The following is a 13,871-nucleotide window of genomic DNA, read 5'->3' on the forward strand; positions in this document are numbered from 1 at the left end:
GCCAAAATTAATGAAGTGTCCCACAAGCTTCAATAATGCACTTGCATGGGAGACAAGGAAGGTGAAACTTGAAACTCTTATAGAATAATTAACGAGCAATGAAAGAGTTATCTTAGCAAGTTGGCTCCTACGGGATTGGAATGTACTCCGCGATACTAGGAAGTGAGAACGATATGTCGATCTTGTTGAAAGAACTGCGATCGGCAAAATAGTAAAAAAATCATATATAAATATATATATATATATATATATATATATATATAAATTTTACTAACGTGTACTCTAAGATCACATAATAGTATACTATTTTAAAAAAAAATTTTATTGGAAATTGAAAATTTTTTACAACTTTTTCAATTTCCTATATATATATATATATATATATTAGATTTACTAACGTGTGTCCTTAAAGTATACATTAATAAATTATTTTAGAAAACTTTTTATGAAAAAAATGAAAAAGTAATTAAATATTTTGACAAAATTTTCAATTCCTTATAAATACTTTTCCAAAATAGATGGTTAATGTGTGCCCTTAGTAGGTGGTATTTTATAATTAAAAGTTTTTGTGGCTTTTGAATGTAATTTGTGGTGTGCTTTTATGTTAAAATCATTTCTCTCTTCTTGTGTGTATGTGTGTTTGTTTCTTAAAAAAAAAAAAGTTTCAAGAGATATCTTTTTAATTACATGTGAGACCCATATATGTTGTGGGAGAAATGTCTTACTATACCATTTTATAAAATAAATATTTTTCTTGAAATAACTTACAGATGAGCCTTGATCTATTACAAAAATAAGCCCAAATGACCAAATTGTGTGTAGAACGGTTAGCTCTTCTTCTAACAAAATGCACATAATAAGAACAAAAAATACTCAAAATTTTCACAATACCTTTGATTAACCAAAAGGAATAGGACTGGTGATTCAATGGCTTTTGGAGATCATTAACTTAAATTTGGAGATAGCAAATAGAGTTGCCTTTGCGTGCTGCCGTCCACTGATCAGTAGAGTATCTGTTGCTACCCATGATTAATGAATGACTAAACCTATATGATCTCTTGCCGCCACTGCTAGCTAGTAGCACCTTACCTAGCCTAGTGACAATTTTCAAAGCTAAAGAAGCAAATCTATCCTCTATATTTTTTGTTTCGTTTTTTTTTGGGTAAAGATTTGAACTCTATTCTTAGTCAAGCATATCCCCCAAATTGACTGATTAATTGCACCAAGTATTCTAGAAATTAGATCCTTGCTAGGTCCTCTTTTAGGTTTGTATGTCATATTTTATGAAGGATAAAATATTATGATGTCAACTCATCAAATCAATCGCTTTCAATTTTATATAAATTATAGTTAATAGATGTTATTTGTGGCTAAGACCTTTCTACCAAGTGTAAAAAAGGAATATTGAATTGACAAATTTTTATTAGTTTTTACTAATAAATGTTTTGTTGGGATAATTTTAGAGATGATGGAAAAATATGAGAAGAAAATGCTTGAAAAATGTGTTTAGTTGGGAAGTGAGAAGGGAGTAAAATTGATGAGACCTGAGTGATTTCTCCCCAGGTCTACCAAAACACAATCTCTCCAAATTAGAGAGATTATAGAAATGAAAACGATGAGCAAACTCCTTGGTGCTTTTGGACAAAACTACCCCAACTAGGACTGTAAACGAATCGAGCTTTGTCGAGTAGTGAATATTCAAGCTCACCTCGACAAAAAAAGTAGAATGTTCAAGTTTGGTTTGAACTTGATACGAGCCTAAAAATAATATTCAAGCTTGAGCTTATTATAAAGTATAAAAACTTGAGTTCGGTTTGGCTTGGCTTGACTTGGCTTGATTCATTAGTCAAGCCAAGCTCAAGCTCAATATCAAACCCAAACTCAAGCTTAATATCATGCTTTTGAGCTTGAGATCCAAAACAAGTATATTATCAAGCCTATATCAAGTTTATTATCTAGTCTATTTAGTTTGGATGAGTGGTCTCAACTTATAATTAATTAAAATCTTAGAAGGATATGAGTTTACTTGTCTAGCTCATATCAATTTTATTACCAAACTCATAAATAAACCTAGACTCAACTTGTTTTGTTACTTTTGTATCGAGCCTTGGTGTTTACGAGCTTGTTCATGAGCAATATTTTTTACCCTGGCTCTGCTCGTTTATTAAACAAGCCTAAAACTAAAGCTTAAGCTTGATTTGTTCATAAACAAACAAACATGAACGAGCTTTTTATCGAGCCAAGCTCGAGCTATTTATGAACAGCTTAATTCATTTACAGCCCTAGCCCCAACAGTTACAACAACGTTCATCTTCACATTTTGCCTTTGGCTTGTGTGTGTGTGTGTGTGTGTGTGTTTTTTTTTTTTTTTTGTCTTTTTCTTGTGATCAGTGTTTCATTCTCTCTTTCTTCTTCTTTTTTAATGATCATATGTTTCTTTTCTCATCAATTTTGGTTGGTTTTTATTTTTTTTTTTGTTTTGTTTTTCTATTTTTGTTAGAAAACATTTTTGGGTTAATTTTTGTGCTTTTTTTTTTTTTTAATGAAGTGCTCATTCGTACGTTTTTTTTTTCAAAGTATAATGTGTTACTTTTTTTTTATTTAATGATGATAAATTCATACAAATTCTATTTTCATTCATCTCATTTTTCTTTTCAACTAAACAAAAATAAAATTCCATTCCTCTATTTTTCCATCATTCCAACCAAATACAAATAAAGTAAACTAAAATCTGTTCTATTCTTTCACTTTTCTACGTTCCTCATTTTCTACCCTCACAACCAAACATACTCATAAGCTCACCATTGCTATCACTAATTATCTACCACTAAAAATCAACCATTGCTGTCACTATTATCTACCACTAAAAACCAACCGCATCATCATGACCAAATTTTGTTTTTACGTCTAGACTTTCTCATAGCAACGAGTCATTTTAATACTTATCCTTTGATATTTTTTGCACCATAAAGGACATCGTAACTGCTAGGTGCAAGCTTTACCACACGATTTGATGATCAGACGACTTTGACTCCTACACTTGATCTGCATGTGATGAAAATAAGCGGTTGAGATTTTAAACCTAGGAACTAAATGGGACCCATAGTCTTAGATGAGGAATCACCTATTTATGTAGCGTGGCATGTGGTGCATATGCAGGAGAAGGGCAGATAGCAAGAAGGGCAGTTGGGTTACGTGCATATTCCGAACATACGTGATTTTACCTACAAAACATTTAAAGATCATAAAACAGTTTGCACATACGTATATATCACATTTGGCTTTAGGACGAAAAGTACTGTTATTTTGTTTGTTTGCTCCTTTTTTTTTTAATATGAATATATTATATACTTGATGTTTATGTGATAATAACTTTTTTAGTACCCATTTTTCCAAATTGATATTTTTTAATTGTAGTTTTGATGAGATTTTTTAATATTTTAATGAATGAAGTTCAGATTATAATGATGATTTTGAAACAATAATTGAAGTGTAAAAATACTATTAAAAATAAAAAATTTAATTTAAATAAGTAAATCTTTTTATACATATGATAGAATTACAATTTATAGTGTATTTACTCTGTGATTATTACTCCAGAAGTTTAAGACATTAAATAGTTTTTGATATATGTGTGAGTTTGAATCATCCCAAATTTTTTATTCCCTGATTATAAGAAACTTTATAAAATTAACTAGAATTATTATATAATTAATTATCTCTACACAAAAAGAATTATATGATATTAATTATAATTAGGATTACCTAGATGATGGCCAATTGCTTACAATAATTTAAAAGTTTTAAAATTAGTTTTCAAAGTCAGGAATCTAGTAATTAATTAAGAGAAATGATATGTCCACAATATTTTTACAACATTTTTACAAAAAATCCTAAGTGATAGGTTGTTACTAGTTGTTATTGTTAGGACAAAAAAGTAATCTTAGTGTTAGATTTAAATTTAAACCTATAACAACTAACTACCTATAATTTGTTGTAATAATATTGTTAAAATGTTTTGAACTTAATACCTCTCATTAATTAATTAACATTTTTTGTTGTTCTCAATAGATACGTCTAAAATTTAAATAATCTTTCTTTTATTATAAGTCATAACAATTAAAAAAAGAAGAAGTAAAAGAAGGTTCTCCTAAAAAAATAATAATAAAACACTAATAATTCCAAGTCATAAGGATTTAAAAAGGGGAGCCAGTGGTAGCAATTTGTGTGCTCTCAAGCGTCAAGAGCATCGGTCACTATTTGCTTCCTGTCCCTGCTCTGAATTGTCGGACCATCTCCTCTCTCATATCTATATATATACTCTGCAGAGAAAGAGTGGCACGTAGGGAATAGACGAAAAATATAGACAGAGAGATAGAGAGATGGGAAGGGCTCCTTGTTGTTCGAAGGTTGGATTGCATAGAGGTCCATGGACTCCTAGAGAAGACACATTGCTTACCAAGTATATTCAAGCTCATGGTGAAGGTCATTGGAGATCTATGCCTAAAAAGGCTGGTAATAAGCTCATAATTAAAATAATGTCGTCCTCTTATTATTGTTATTATTATTTTTTTTTTTTTCTGATTGAGCTTCATGCTCTTATTTAAACTTCATTAGAGTGAAATTGATAAGAGGTCATAATGTATTAATCTTTCTTCTTCTTTTTTCTGTATTTTGCTTTTCTTTCTTGAAACACAAACAACTAAGATTTTTCAATTCCGAATTCCTTTTTTTTTTTCAATTTAAGAAGTGTTGTATCGTTTGTTCTTTCATCATATTTTGATTCTCTCTCCCCCTCTCTCTCTCCACCAATATTCATATCTATTAGCTAGCAAGTGTCCTTTAATTGTTTATTGTCATATTCTTTCTTTCTTTCTTTCTTTTTTTGGTTAGGAGATTACCTTAATTTGTTTTTTGCTCAAAATTATCATTATCTAAAAAAGTCTCACTATTTAATCTTCTTGTATCTTTTTTTTTTTTAGGAATCAAAATTTCTTCTACTTTTAAAAAATTATTTGTGTGCATGAAGGGCTGCTTAGGTGTGGAAAGAGCTGCAGGCTAAGATGGATGAACTACCTAAGACCAGATATAAAGAGAGGAAACATAACTCCTGATGAGGATGACCTAATTATCCGATTACATGCACTACTTGGCAACCGGTGGTCTCTCATCGCAGGTAGGCTTCCCGGTCGAACTGATAACGAGATAAAGAACTATTGGAACACCCATCTGAGTAAAAGACTCATAAGCGAAGGAACCGACCCTAATACTCACAAGAAGTTATCAGATCCACTCAAAGAATTAAGGAGAAGGAAGAACAACAAGAGCAAGAACAAGAGCAACAACAGGAATAAGCAGAAGAACAAGAGCAAGAGCATGGCAAATGTGGGGACAGAGAAGCCTAAAGTTCACCAGCCAAAGCCCGTTAGGGTTACTTCATTTTCAGTACCGCGAAACGAAAGTTGTGATTGGAATGTGTTTAGTGGGTCATCAGGGCCAGAAATTAAAGGAGGGTGTGTTGGTTCGGAGATGGTAAATAATGTAAATCCTTGGTGTGATTTTAAAGACGGTGAAAATGGGGTCGGGGTTGGCTTTCTTGTTGGTAATGAAGATGATCATGACGATCTTGTCAACGGCTCAGATTTTGAGTGCCAGTCTGATTTACCTTCGGGTGATAATTCTCTAGCGAAGCTGTACGAGGAGTATTTAGACCTCTTGAAGATGGAGGAAAACCAAGTTGACTTAGACAACTTTGCTGAATCACTATTGATCTGAAAAGTAAACTAAGAAAGTTGCATGTGTTATCATGATGGGTGTGTTTGTTTAGAGTTTTCACCTTTAGAAAGTTTGAATCTTAGAAGAAGTTTCACGTGCTTACCTTCTAGCTAGCCAACTTAATTAGGTTATGTAAGAACCAATGGTTTTATGTCTATAATTTTCATAATAATTTAGAATAAAACATGCATCTTGATAGTGATATCACATTTCACAGCTCTTAGTGCTTGTTACGTCTCTTATTTTTCTTACTTTGTGGCTAGGTTGTGGACGTGTCATGTGCTAAGTGGCATAGCTAGGAATGTTCGCTTGGGGCCGAGTTATAGTGTTGATATAATAATTATAATTTATAAATCTACTGAAAATTTCATTACTATTTTAAGCATTATCAACCCTTCATTATTCATAATATTAAAATTTTCTTATATTTTTAAAATTTTTTAAAATGAATTATTTGGCACTTAATTTTAAATCAAAAAAAAAAAAAAACTGATGATGTACTAACTGGAAGAGAAGTGTATTATAGATACTACCATATAGCTATAGGAAAAAAAAATGAATGACACAAGCTTAATAAACAAAGCATATTCTTAAAAATCTAAACACCAATTCAAACTTTGATGGTTTTGTTTGATTGTGTTGAGAATCTCGGGATGAGATGACTTGATAAGAAAAAAACAATGAGTTGATAAGAAAAAAAACAATGAGTTGAGTTGATAAGAAATAAATAATGAGTTGGCGGCAATATAGGCTGCGTTTGGTTTAACGGTAAACCAATTTCAGAAATGATTTTCCCCATTTGCGTGTGTTTGGTGAGCACAAAAAATTTGGTCAACTGAAATTGTTTTCCAGTTTGACCGTAAAACACCCCTTATACGATGGAATTGGTTTACCGTTCCTATTTTACCTTCAAATCACATTTTCCACGGAAAACAGAGAGAGAGAGCACGAAGAGAGGGAGACAGAGAACGAAGAGAGGAGAAAGAGAGAAGTGAGGGAGACAGAGAACGAAGAGAGGAGAAAGAGAGAAGTGTCGACGAGCTCGCGCCGGCGAGATCGAGCCCCAAGCCCAGACGAGCTCGCGCCGGCGAGATCGAGCCTCAAGCCCAAACCGAGCCCCAAGCCCAGACGAGCTCGCGCCGGCGAGACCGAGCCCCAAGCCCAGACGAGCTTACGCCGGCGAGATCGAGCCTCAAGCCCAGACCGAGCCCCAAGCCCAGACGAGCTCGCGCCGGCGAGACCGAGCCCCAAGCCCAGACGAGCTCGCGCCGGCGAGATCAAGCCGCAAGATCGCTACCACGCCGACGAGCTCGCGTCGGCGAAATCGAGCCGCGAGACCACCGTCCCAAGCCCAAACCCACCTCCGTCGTTACCAATCTGGCCGCCGTTACCGATCTCTCTCCCTCAATCTCTCAATCAATCTGAACATTGATCTCTGATTTTGTTGTTGTTGTTGCGGTGGTGTGGGTGGTGGTGTTTTGGTGGTTTTTGTGTTGTGTGGTGCTGGTGTGTGGGTGGAGGTGGATTTTTCTGTGGGTGTTGTAGATTTTTTTGATATAAAATTTGTTTGGAAGCTGAGAAAATGTGAAAACTCAGTAAAAAATTTGCATTTTCAGAATATTACCAAACACTTGAAAATATTTTCCAAAATATTTTTGAAAATGCCACCAAACATCTAAAAATATTTTCCTTTCTCGAAAATATTTTCCTTCCTGAAAATATTTTCCGGAATTGCTTTACTGTCGAAACAAACGCACCCATAGAGGAAAACAAGCAAAAGCACCTATAAGTTGTAGGTTCCTTGAGAGTGAGAATGAAAAGGAAAAAGTAAAGTTGTGTTTTAAAATGATTAATGAGTTGATATCTATACTATCTAGAGAGAGCAATTTTGACCATTGGATTAATTACAAGTGTTTGGACTATTAAAAGAGCCAGGTATTATTTTATTTGAAGACAAGTTTCTTTAAATTGTTGGACTAGTATAACTTTGAGGAACAAATAGGAGGACCGGTTATATTTTTTGGATATGCCAATATCATTTTGCCCTATATACTACAGAAGAAATTTTAAGTCATGCCCCCCCCCCCCCCAAAAAAAAAGTCCCCTCCCAAAGGAGCTATGTGGTTCCGCTCCTTGCTAACTATATGTGTATCTGTGTATATATAGACTATATAGCTGTAAAATTGAAGGATGATTACCAACACCCAATGATTTTTCTTACATCACAGGTTCGATGGTTTTGGAAGTATGATTTCCCAAAAGGATTTGATTTGTTTCCATTACTTTTGTGCACCAAACCCCAGATGGATATGTCCCTCTCTAATTAACATGTGTTATGTGTCATTATCTCTATTAGAGCTGCGTTTGGGTAGCGTTTAGTGTTTACGTTTTCGTAGAGCAGCGTTTTTTGGCTGGTCCATGGCACTATTCATGGACCAGCCAAGTGCAAAATGGGATGAATAGTCTATTTGAGCAATAAAAAATATTTTGTTATAGTATTTTTAGTAATAAATTTTCAGTTTTCAGCAAAATAAGCGGTATTCAAACGCACACTAAAAATTGAAATCTTATGAACAAATCAGAACAGCCTAATGTAAGTCTATCATACATATGGACTGAAATATGCCACAATTCTCAAAAATTAGAGTGGAGAGTAGAAGTCACCACACAGTTTAGGTTCGAAAACCACCTTTGAACCCTGTTTATATAAAAGTTTAACCTGTCATGTTAGTGTTCACCGACACTGTTTATATAGAGTAAGTGCTCACCGACCATAATTGGAGGAGATAAATAGCTAGTTAAGTTGTCCTAACCCTAATCATGCAAAAACAAATGTCAAAAGATTTATAATTTAATTGATAGTCACCTCTTAGTTAGAGTTTCCAATTTGAGAGACATTCAAAATTTCAATCCCCCTCTCTAAATATGGAAATATCAAAAATAAATTTGAAATATAATAATGCTCTATCTAGGGCCAGCTCAACAACTTTGGGGGCCTTAGGCGAAAATTTTAAGTGTGGCTTTTTTTTATATTTAAATATTAATTAAATAATATTTATTAATTTTTTTAATTTTTATTTAAAATATATTTTCTTGCTTTTTGAAATGCAAAATTACTAATTAAGTTTTTGTTTTTAAGTTTCTCTAACAGTTCTTTTTTAATTGATAATATGATTAATCCACTTAATCTTTCTTATGATATAGTATAGAATAATAGAACCTAGTTATTACAATTTTTCTAAAGCCGTGACTACTTTATACTTTAAAGTCTAAATTTACACACATAAAATTTAATTTATTACATAGTTCAATAAATTAGTATCACTATTGTAAGGACCAAAAACGCATAAAATCAGCTTAGAGACTTCACTGTTTGTTTATTCACTAAAGGTCCATATACAATACATTTGGTAGAGAGGGTTCAACAACAAAAAGTCCCCCTCCGTAGTTTCCTGATTCCTATTTATATCATTTGTTCCTTTCATCATGGCCTTACACCTCGCAATCTACTATGTTTTTCCTCCTGACACCTGTCTGTCGGTAATAGAGCAGAGTTCTAACTTTGCGTTCAGCACTGTTCAGGTCATATCTACATTAATGCAACGGATTGAGTTGGTATCTTCTAATTAATGCGGCCAGAATGGTTGTTGCCGGGCATTTAATGCAACCCTCTAAATTAGCCTGCCACCTTCGGATATTTGTAACCCCTATGTCAGCAGCGCCCATGCCACTTCATCTTCGGGTATCTTCAGGTAACTTCCCTTACTCCTTTACTTCATCTTGCTTAATGCATGTCGGCCTTCCTTTCCTCGGGTCTTCGGGTTCTTGGGTCCTCGGAACCTCACAACAGCCCCTTTAACACTTGAGTTATTAACGATCAATTAATAACCAAGTTTTAACTTCTCTCACACACTTCTTACCTTCCCTTTGTTTTCACACGTACATGCGTCTTTTCATTGCCCCATGTCCCGCGTCTGGCGCCTCGTATCCCACGATGGAGCATTTATGGAGTCTGGCGCTTCTTTTCCCGCGCACATTCTACGGCTGGATGGGTAACGTACGGCTCAGATCTCGCTCTCAATTATGAGCGGGAAAGTTACCGCTCTTATTTCTTTTACCCCACCCTTATAAAAGCAAACCTTTTGGCTGGATGAAGTTCATTTTGGCATTCTGAAGGATTGAAAGAAGAGTGAGCTCCCGAGGACCATCTTTAAGCGATCTTCAGAGGTGTGTTCATTTTCCTTTCGTTTCTCTCTATTTGTTTGCTTTTCTCCTCTTGCCGCGGGGATTAATGGGTAGGTACGCTAAGCTAGTAAACACAGATGAGGCGAAAGCCGCCTTTAAAAACCGATATAGGATTCCCGATGACGTAGATATTACGTATTGTGAGGAAGAAGAGATTTCACTCGTGTCTCGGCCACCTGAATTCGTTTTGATTCTGATGATTGCTTTTATCGAGGGGGGCATGGAAATTCCTATGGGTAGAGTAACTAGGGACTTTCTAATAAACTATAGGCTTACCCCCTCGCAATGTTCCCCAAATATCCTTAGAATTTTAGGATGTACAGACGCCCTTAACCGAAAAATGGGTACCAATCTAACCTGGCAGGATGTAAATTGGGTATATAACTGCCAAAAAGGGGACAGGACTAAATACTATATGAAGTGTAGGATCCCCTCCGTTCGGTTGATTTCTTGTCTACCTGATTCAAGCAAAGGGATGGATGAAGATTACCTTGTCATCTTGGGCAATTGGCATGACAGTTTACACTGCCCTACCCGAGAAGGGGTGCCAGGTAGGGTTCCCGAGGACTAACCTAGTACTTAGGATTGACCAAATTCCTTTTATGTGCTTTGTACTACTTAACGTATTTATTCTAACGATTTCATTCCTCATTACAGAAAATTATCATACCACTCCGAATTTGTCTGCTGTGAACCGTGCCGATCTAAACAGGATTCTTCGATCAGAGATATTTATACACCGGGACGGACAACTCCGAGCAGCCCACATCATCCTCGAATATACCCCATCCACCAAACGTTTCCAAAGCCCAAAGAACGTAATAAGAGCAAGGGATCTACGACTAGCTCAAATTGACATTGTGGCCCCGGGATTCCTATTGCCCGCACCTCTGCCTGCAGGAACTCAAGACGCACAGCTTCCTGCCCCTCTTGCCGCCCAATTACTTTATCCTCCTTTGGACCAAGCTGCTAATCTTGTTGCCGAGGAAAGAGTTGCCACGCCCGAGCCAAATCCTCCTGAGGTGATCGAGAAGGATTTTGAAGTGTTCTACCGTCCAGACGCTCCTTCTAGCTCCAATCCATCAACCAGTGAAATGGGTTTTCAAGAGAAAGAGCCTGACCTGTTGGCCTTACTGCAGGCGCACGCAGGCGACTCTTCACCGGCGATTCCGGTCCCACTTCGTCCAGTTACTCCGGCTGTTACTCGTGCACCTTCCTCGGAGGTGGCGGACAAAAAATGAAAAAGAGGCCAAAGTAGCAAAAACGTGATAGAGATCGAAGAAGGGGAGAGTCTTGACCCTTCCGCTAAAGATACCAAGGCTGGGAAAGCCCTTTCCAAAAAAGCTGCTCCTACTAGTTCGTCGAAGGACCCCAGTAGTGAGTCTACAAAGAAGGCGTCAGTCTGGCGACCCAACTTCACCTTCAGCTCGGGTAGCCCTGTTTTGGATGACGCTAACTTGAGGGACCCGAAGAAGGGAAGCTCGAGCCTAGTGGCTGAGTGTTTAGAGAAGGCTCTATGGCTTCCCGAAGACATGGCTGAGTTGCGGTCCTTCCGTAAGAGGGAAGTTTTCTTGTCCTTGAAACAGGACTTAGCCAAGGTATTTTCTAAGTCTTTGCACATTCCATTTATGAGTTTAACTCTTTCTTATGACTAACTCTATTAATTCGAATATATCATAGGCGGTCCAGGCTTCATTTATGGCGGAGGAGTGGGTAGATCATTCATTGGACCTTGCCCGAAAAGCTGATCACAATGCCGAGGCGGCAGTGAAGACACAAAAAGAAGCCAAGTTAAATTTAAAAGAGACCCTCACTCGCTTGTCCGAGGTAGAAAAAGCTCACAAGAATGCTGAGTCGGTCCTGAAAAGTTATGAGTCGCAAGCAAATCTTGCTCTTGAGGCCCAAAAACAGGATCAAAGCAGGCTCGTCCTCACCGTTGTCGAACTCAAACAAGTGCAAGGATTGTTGGCTACCAAGGAGCAGGAGTAGGCCGCTGCTGAGCAAGCGGCGTACGATGCTAGGAAGAAAAAAGCCTCTAACAGCTTAACTACCCAACTTAGAGGGGTCGCTAGAGCGTTCTGCTCGGAGGTGTGGGGTCGTACTTTGGACGCTGCTAGGATAGATGCTGACGCTGTACTCCAAACTCCCGATAACATTTACTATCCCCCGGCATTGCGCTTAGCTCCTGCTCCCCCAACGTCGACAAGTGATCCTGCAGTGCCCATCCCTGCTCCTGATCCTTCTGATGCATTAGCCACAAAAGGCCCCTCTCCCACAGCTCAGCCCGTGGAAGAAGTAATTGAGGGTGATTTGGCTGAAGAGCCAAAAAAGAAGAAAAAATATAAAGAACCAGAGAAAAGAAAAGACAAGCAGCCTGTTGCTTAGTCATTCTATTGTTATTGTCCTCCTCTTCTTTTTTTATTTTTTTTTATTACGGATGTAAGGGGTTATATGATTGCCCCATTTTTGTAACGAATACTTTTTAAGAAATTAATATGAGCCTTTTTCTTTTTGTGTCATGCACAACTCTTATTACAATGCGCTGCCATCTAACTGTCACTTTGTACGCATCCAGATAAAAGCTTACTTGAATTAAAAATCATAATATCATTTCAACATTGTTCATTATGCTTGTGATTTTAAGAAACACAAAAGGCTTAACATGGGCACCATAAGTTCACTACTTAACCTTTTTTGATGTTTGAAAGAGAAGGCACGAAATTCAATATGCTAATGAGCGACAAGGCTTAATGGTTTGTTTATGCTAATGCTTAGCTGCTTGAGATTCCTTAGCCTTGATCTTGTTGGATTTATGATTCTTGAATTATGGTCCGAGGAACCAAAGAAGAACAAAAATCAGTTGCCTTATATTTTTGCAAGTGGTTAACTTCTCTTAGACTTGTGGCCCGAGGAGCCGAACAAGAACTAAGGTCAGTTTAACACTTGTGCTTATGCAAGTGATTAATTTCTCTTAGACTTGTGGCCCGAGGAGCCGAACAAGAACTAAGGTCAGTTTAACACTTGTGTTTTTGCAAGTGATTAATTTCTCTTAGTCTTGTGGCCCGAGGAGCCGAACAAGAACTAAGGTCAGTTTAACACTTGTGTTTTTGCAAGTGATTAATTTCTCTTAGACTTGTGGCCCGAGGAGCCGAACAAGAACTAAGGTCAGTTTAACACTTGTGTTTTGATTGATGCAGAATTGATACGAATGGAAACCACGCACACACATCTTTAGCACAAAAAGAGGTTCTTTTCTCAATAATAATAACGTCGTAAGTTATTTACATTCCAAGGGCGAGGAATCACCCTTCCATCAAGATCTTCTAAACGATAAGCCCCTATACCTGCTAATGAGGTAATTTTATACGGCCTCTCCCAATTAGGACCCAACTTTCCCCAAGCAGGATTTCTTGCTACCCCCACTACTTTTCTCAATACCAAATCACCTGGTACCAAGGGCCTGGACCTAACTCCCTTGTCGTATGTCTGCTTGAGCTTCTGCTGATAGCTGCCCATCTTCACATTGGCTATTTCTCTCATTTCCTCAATAGTATTCAAACAATCATACATCCTATCGTGATTGCTTGCTTCGTCATACTGGTCGGACTTCAGGGTGGGAAAACCCGATTCTAATGGTATTATAGCTTCCATTCCATACGTCATTGAAAAGGGAGTCTCGCCTGTCGGTCTTCGGGGTGTAGTGCGATAAGCCCATAATACATGAGGTAATTCTTCTACCCAGCCTCCTTTGGCATCATCCAATCGTTTCTTCAAACCTACCAAGATGACATTATTTGTTGCTTCGGCCTGATCATTTCCTTGAGGATAGGACGGTGTTGAATATCCATTTC

The 13,871-nt window shown here is 37.0% G+C and overlaps 1 protein-coding gene across 1 annotated transcript; it reads left to right on the forward strand.

Moving 5' to 3' along the window:
- Positions 1 to 4,213: 4,213 nt before the first annotated feature.
- LOC142641789 (uncharacterized) lies at positions 4,214 to 5,977 on the forward strand. Its single transcript, XM_075816265.1, has 2 exons — positions 4,214 to 4,515; positions 5,030 to 5,977. Exons 1-2 carry the CDS (start codon positions 4,383 to 4,385, stop codon positions 5,773 to 5,775), a joined length of 879 nt encoding a protein of 292 aa, XP_075672380.1. The 5' UTR covers positions 4,214 to 4,382; the 3' UTR covers positions 5,776 to 5,977.
- The last annotated feature ends 7,894 nt before the right edge of the window (positions 5,978 to 13,871 follow it).

The sequence above is a fragment of the Castanea sativa genome, chromosome 6 (genome assembly GCF_040712315.1).
Source record: "Castanea sativa cultivar Marrone di Chiusa Pesio chromosome 6, ASM4071231v1".
Classification (NCBI taxonomy): domain Eukaryota; kingdom Viridiplantae; phylum Streptophyta; class Magnoliopsida; order Fagales; family Fagaceae; genus Castanea; species Castanea sativa.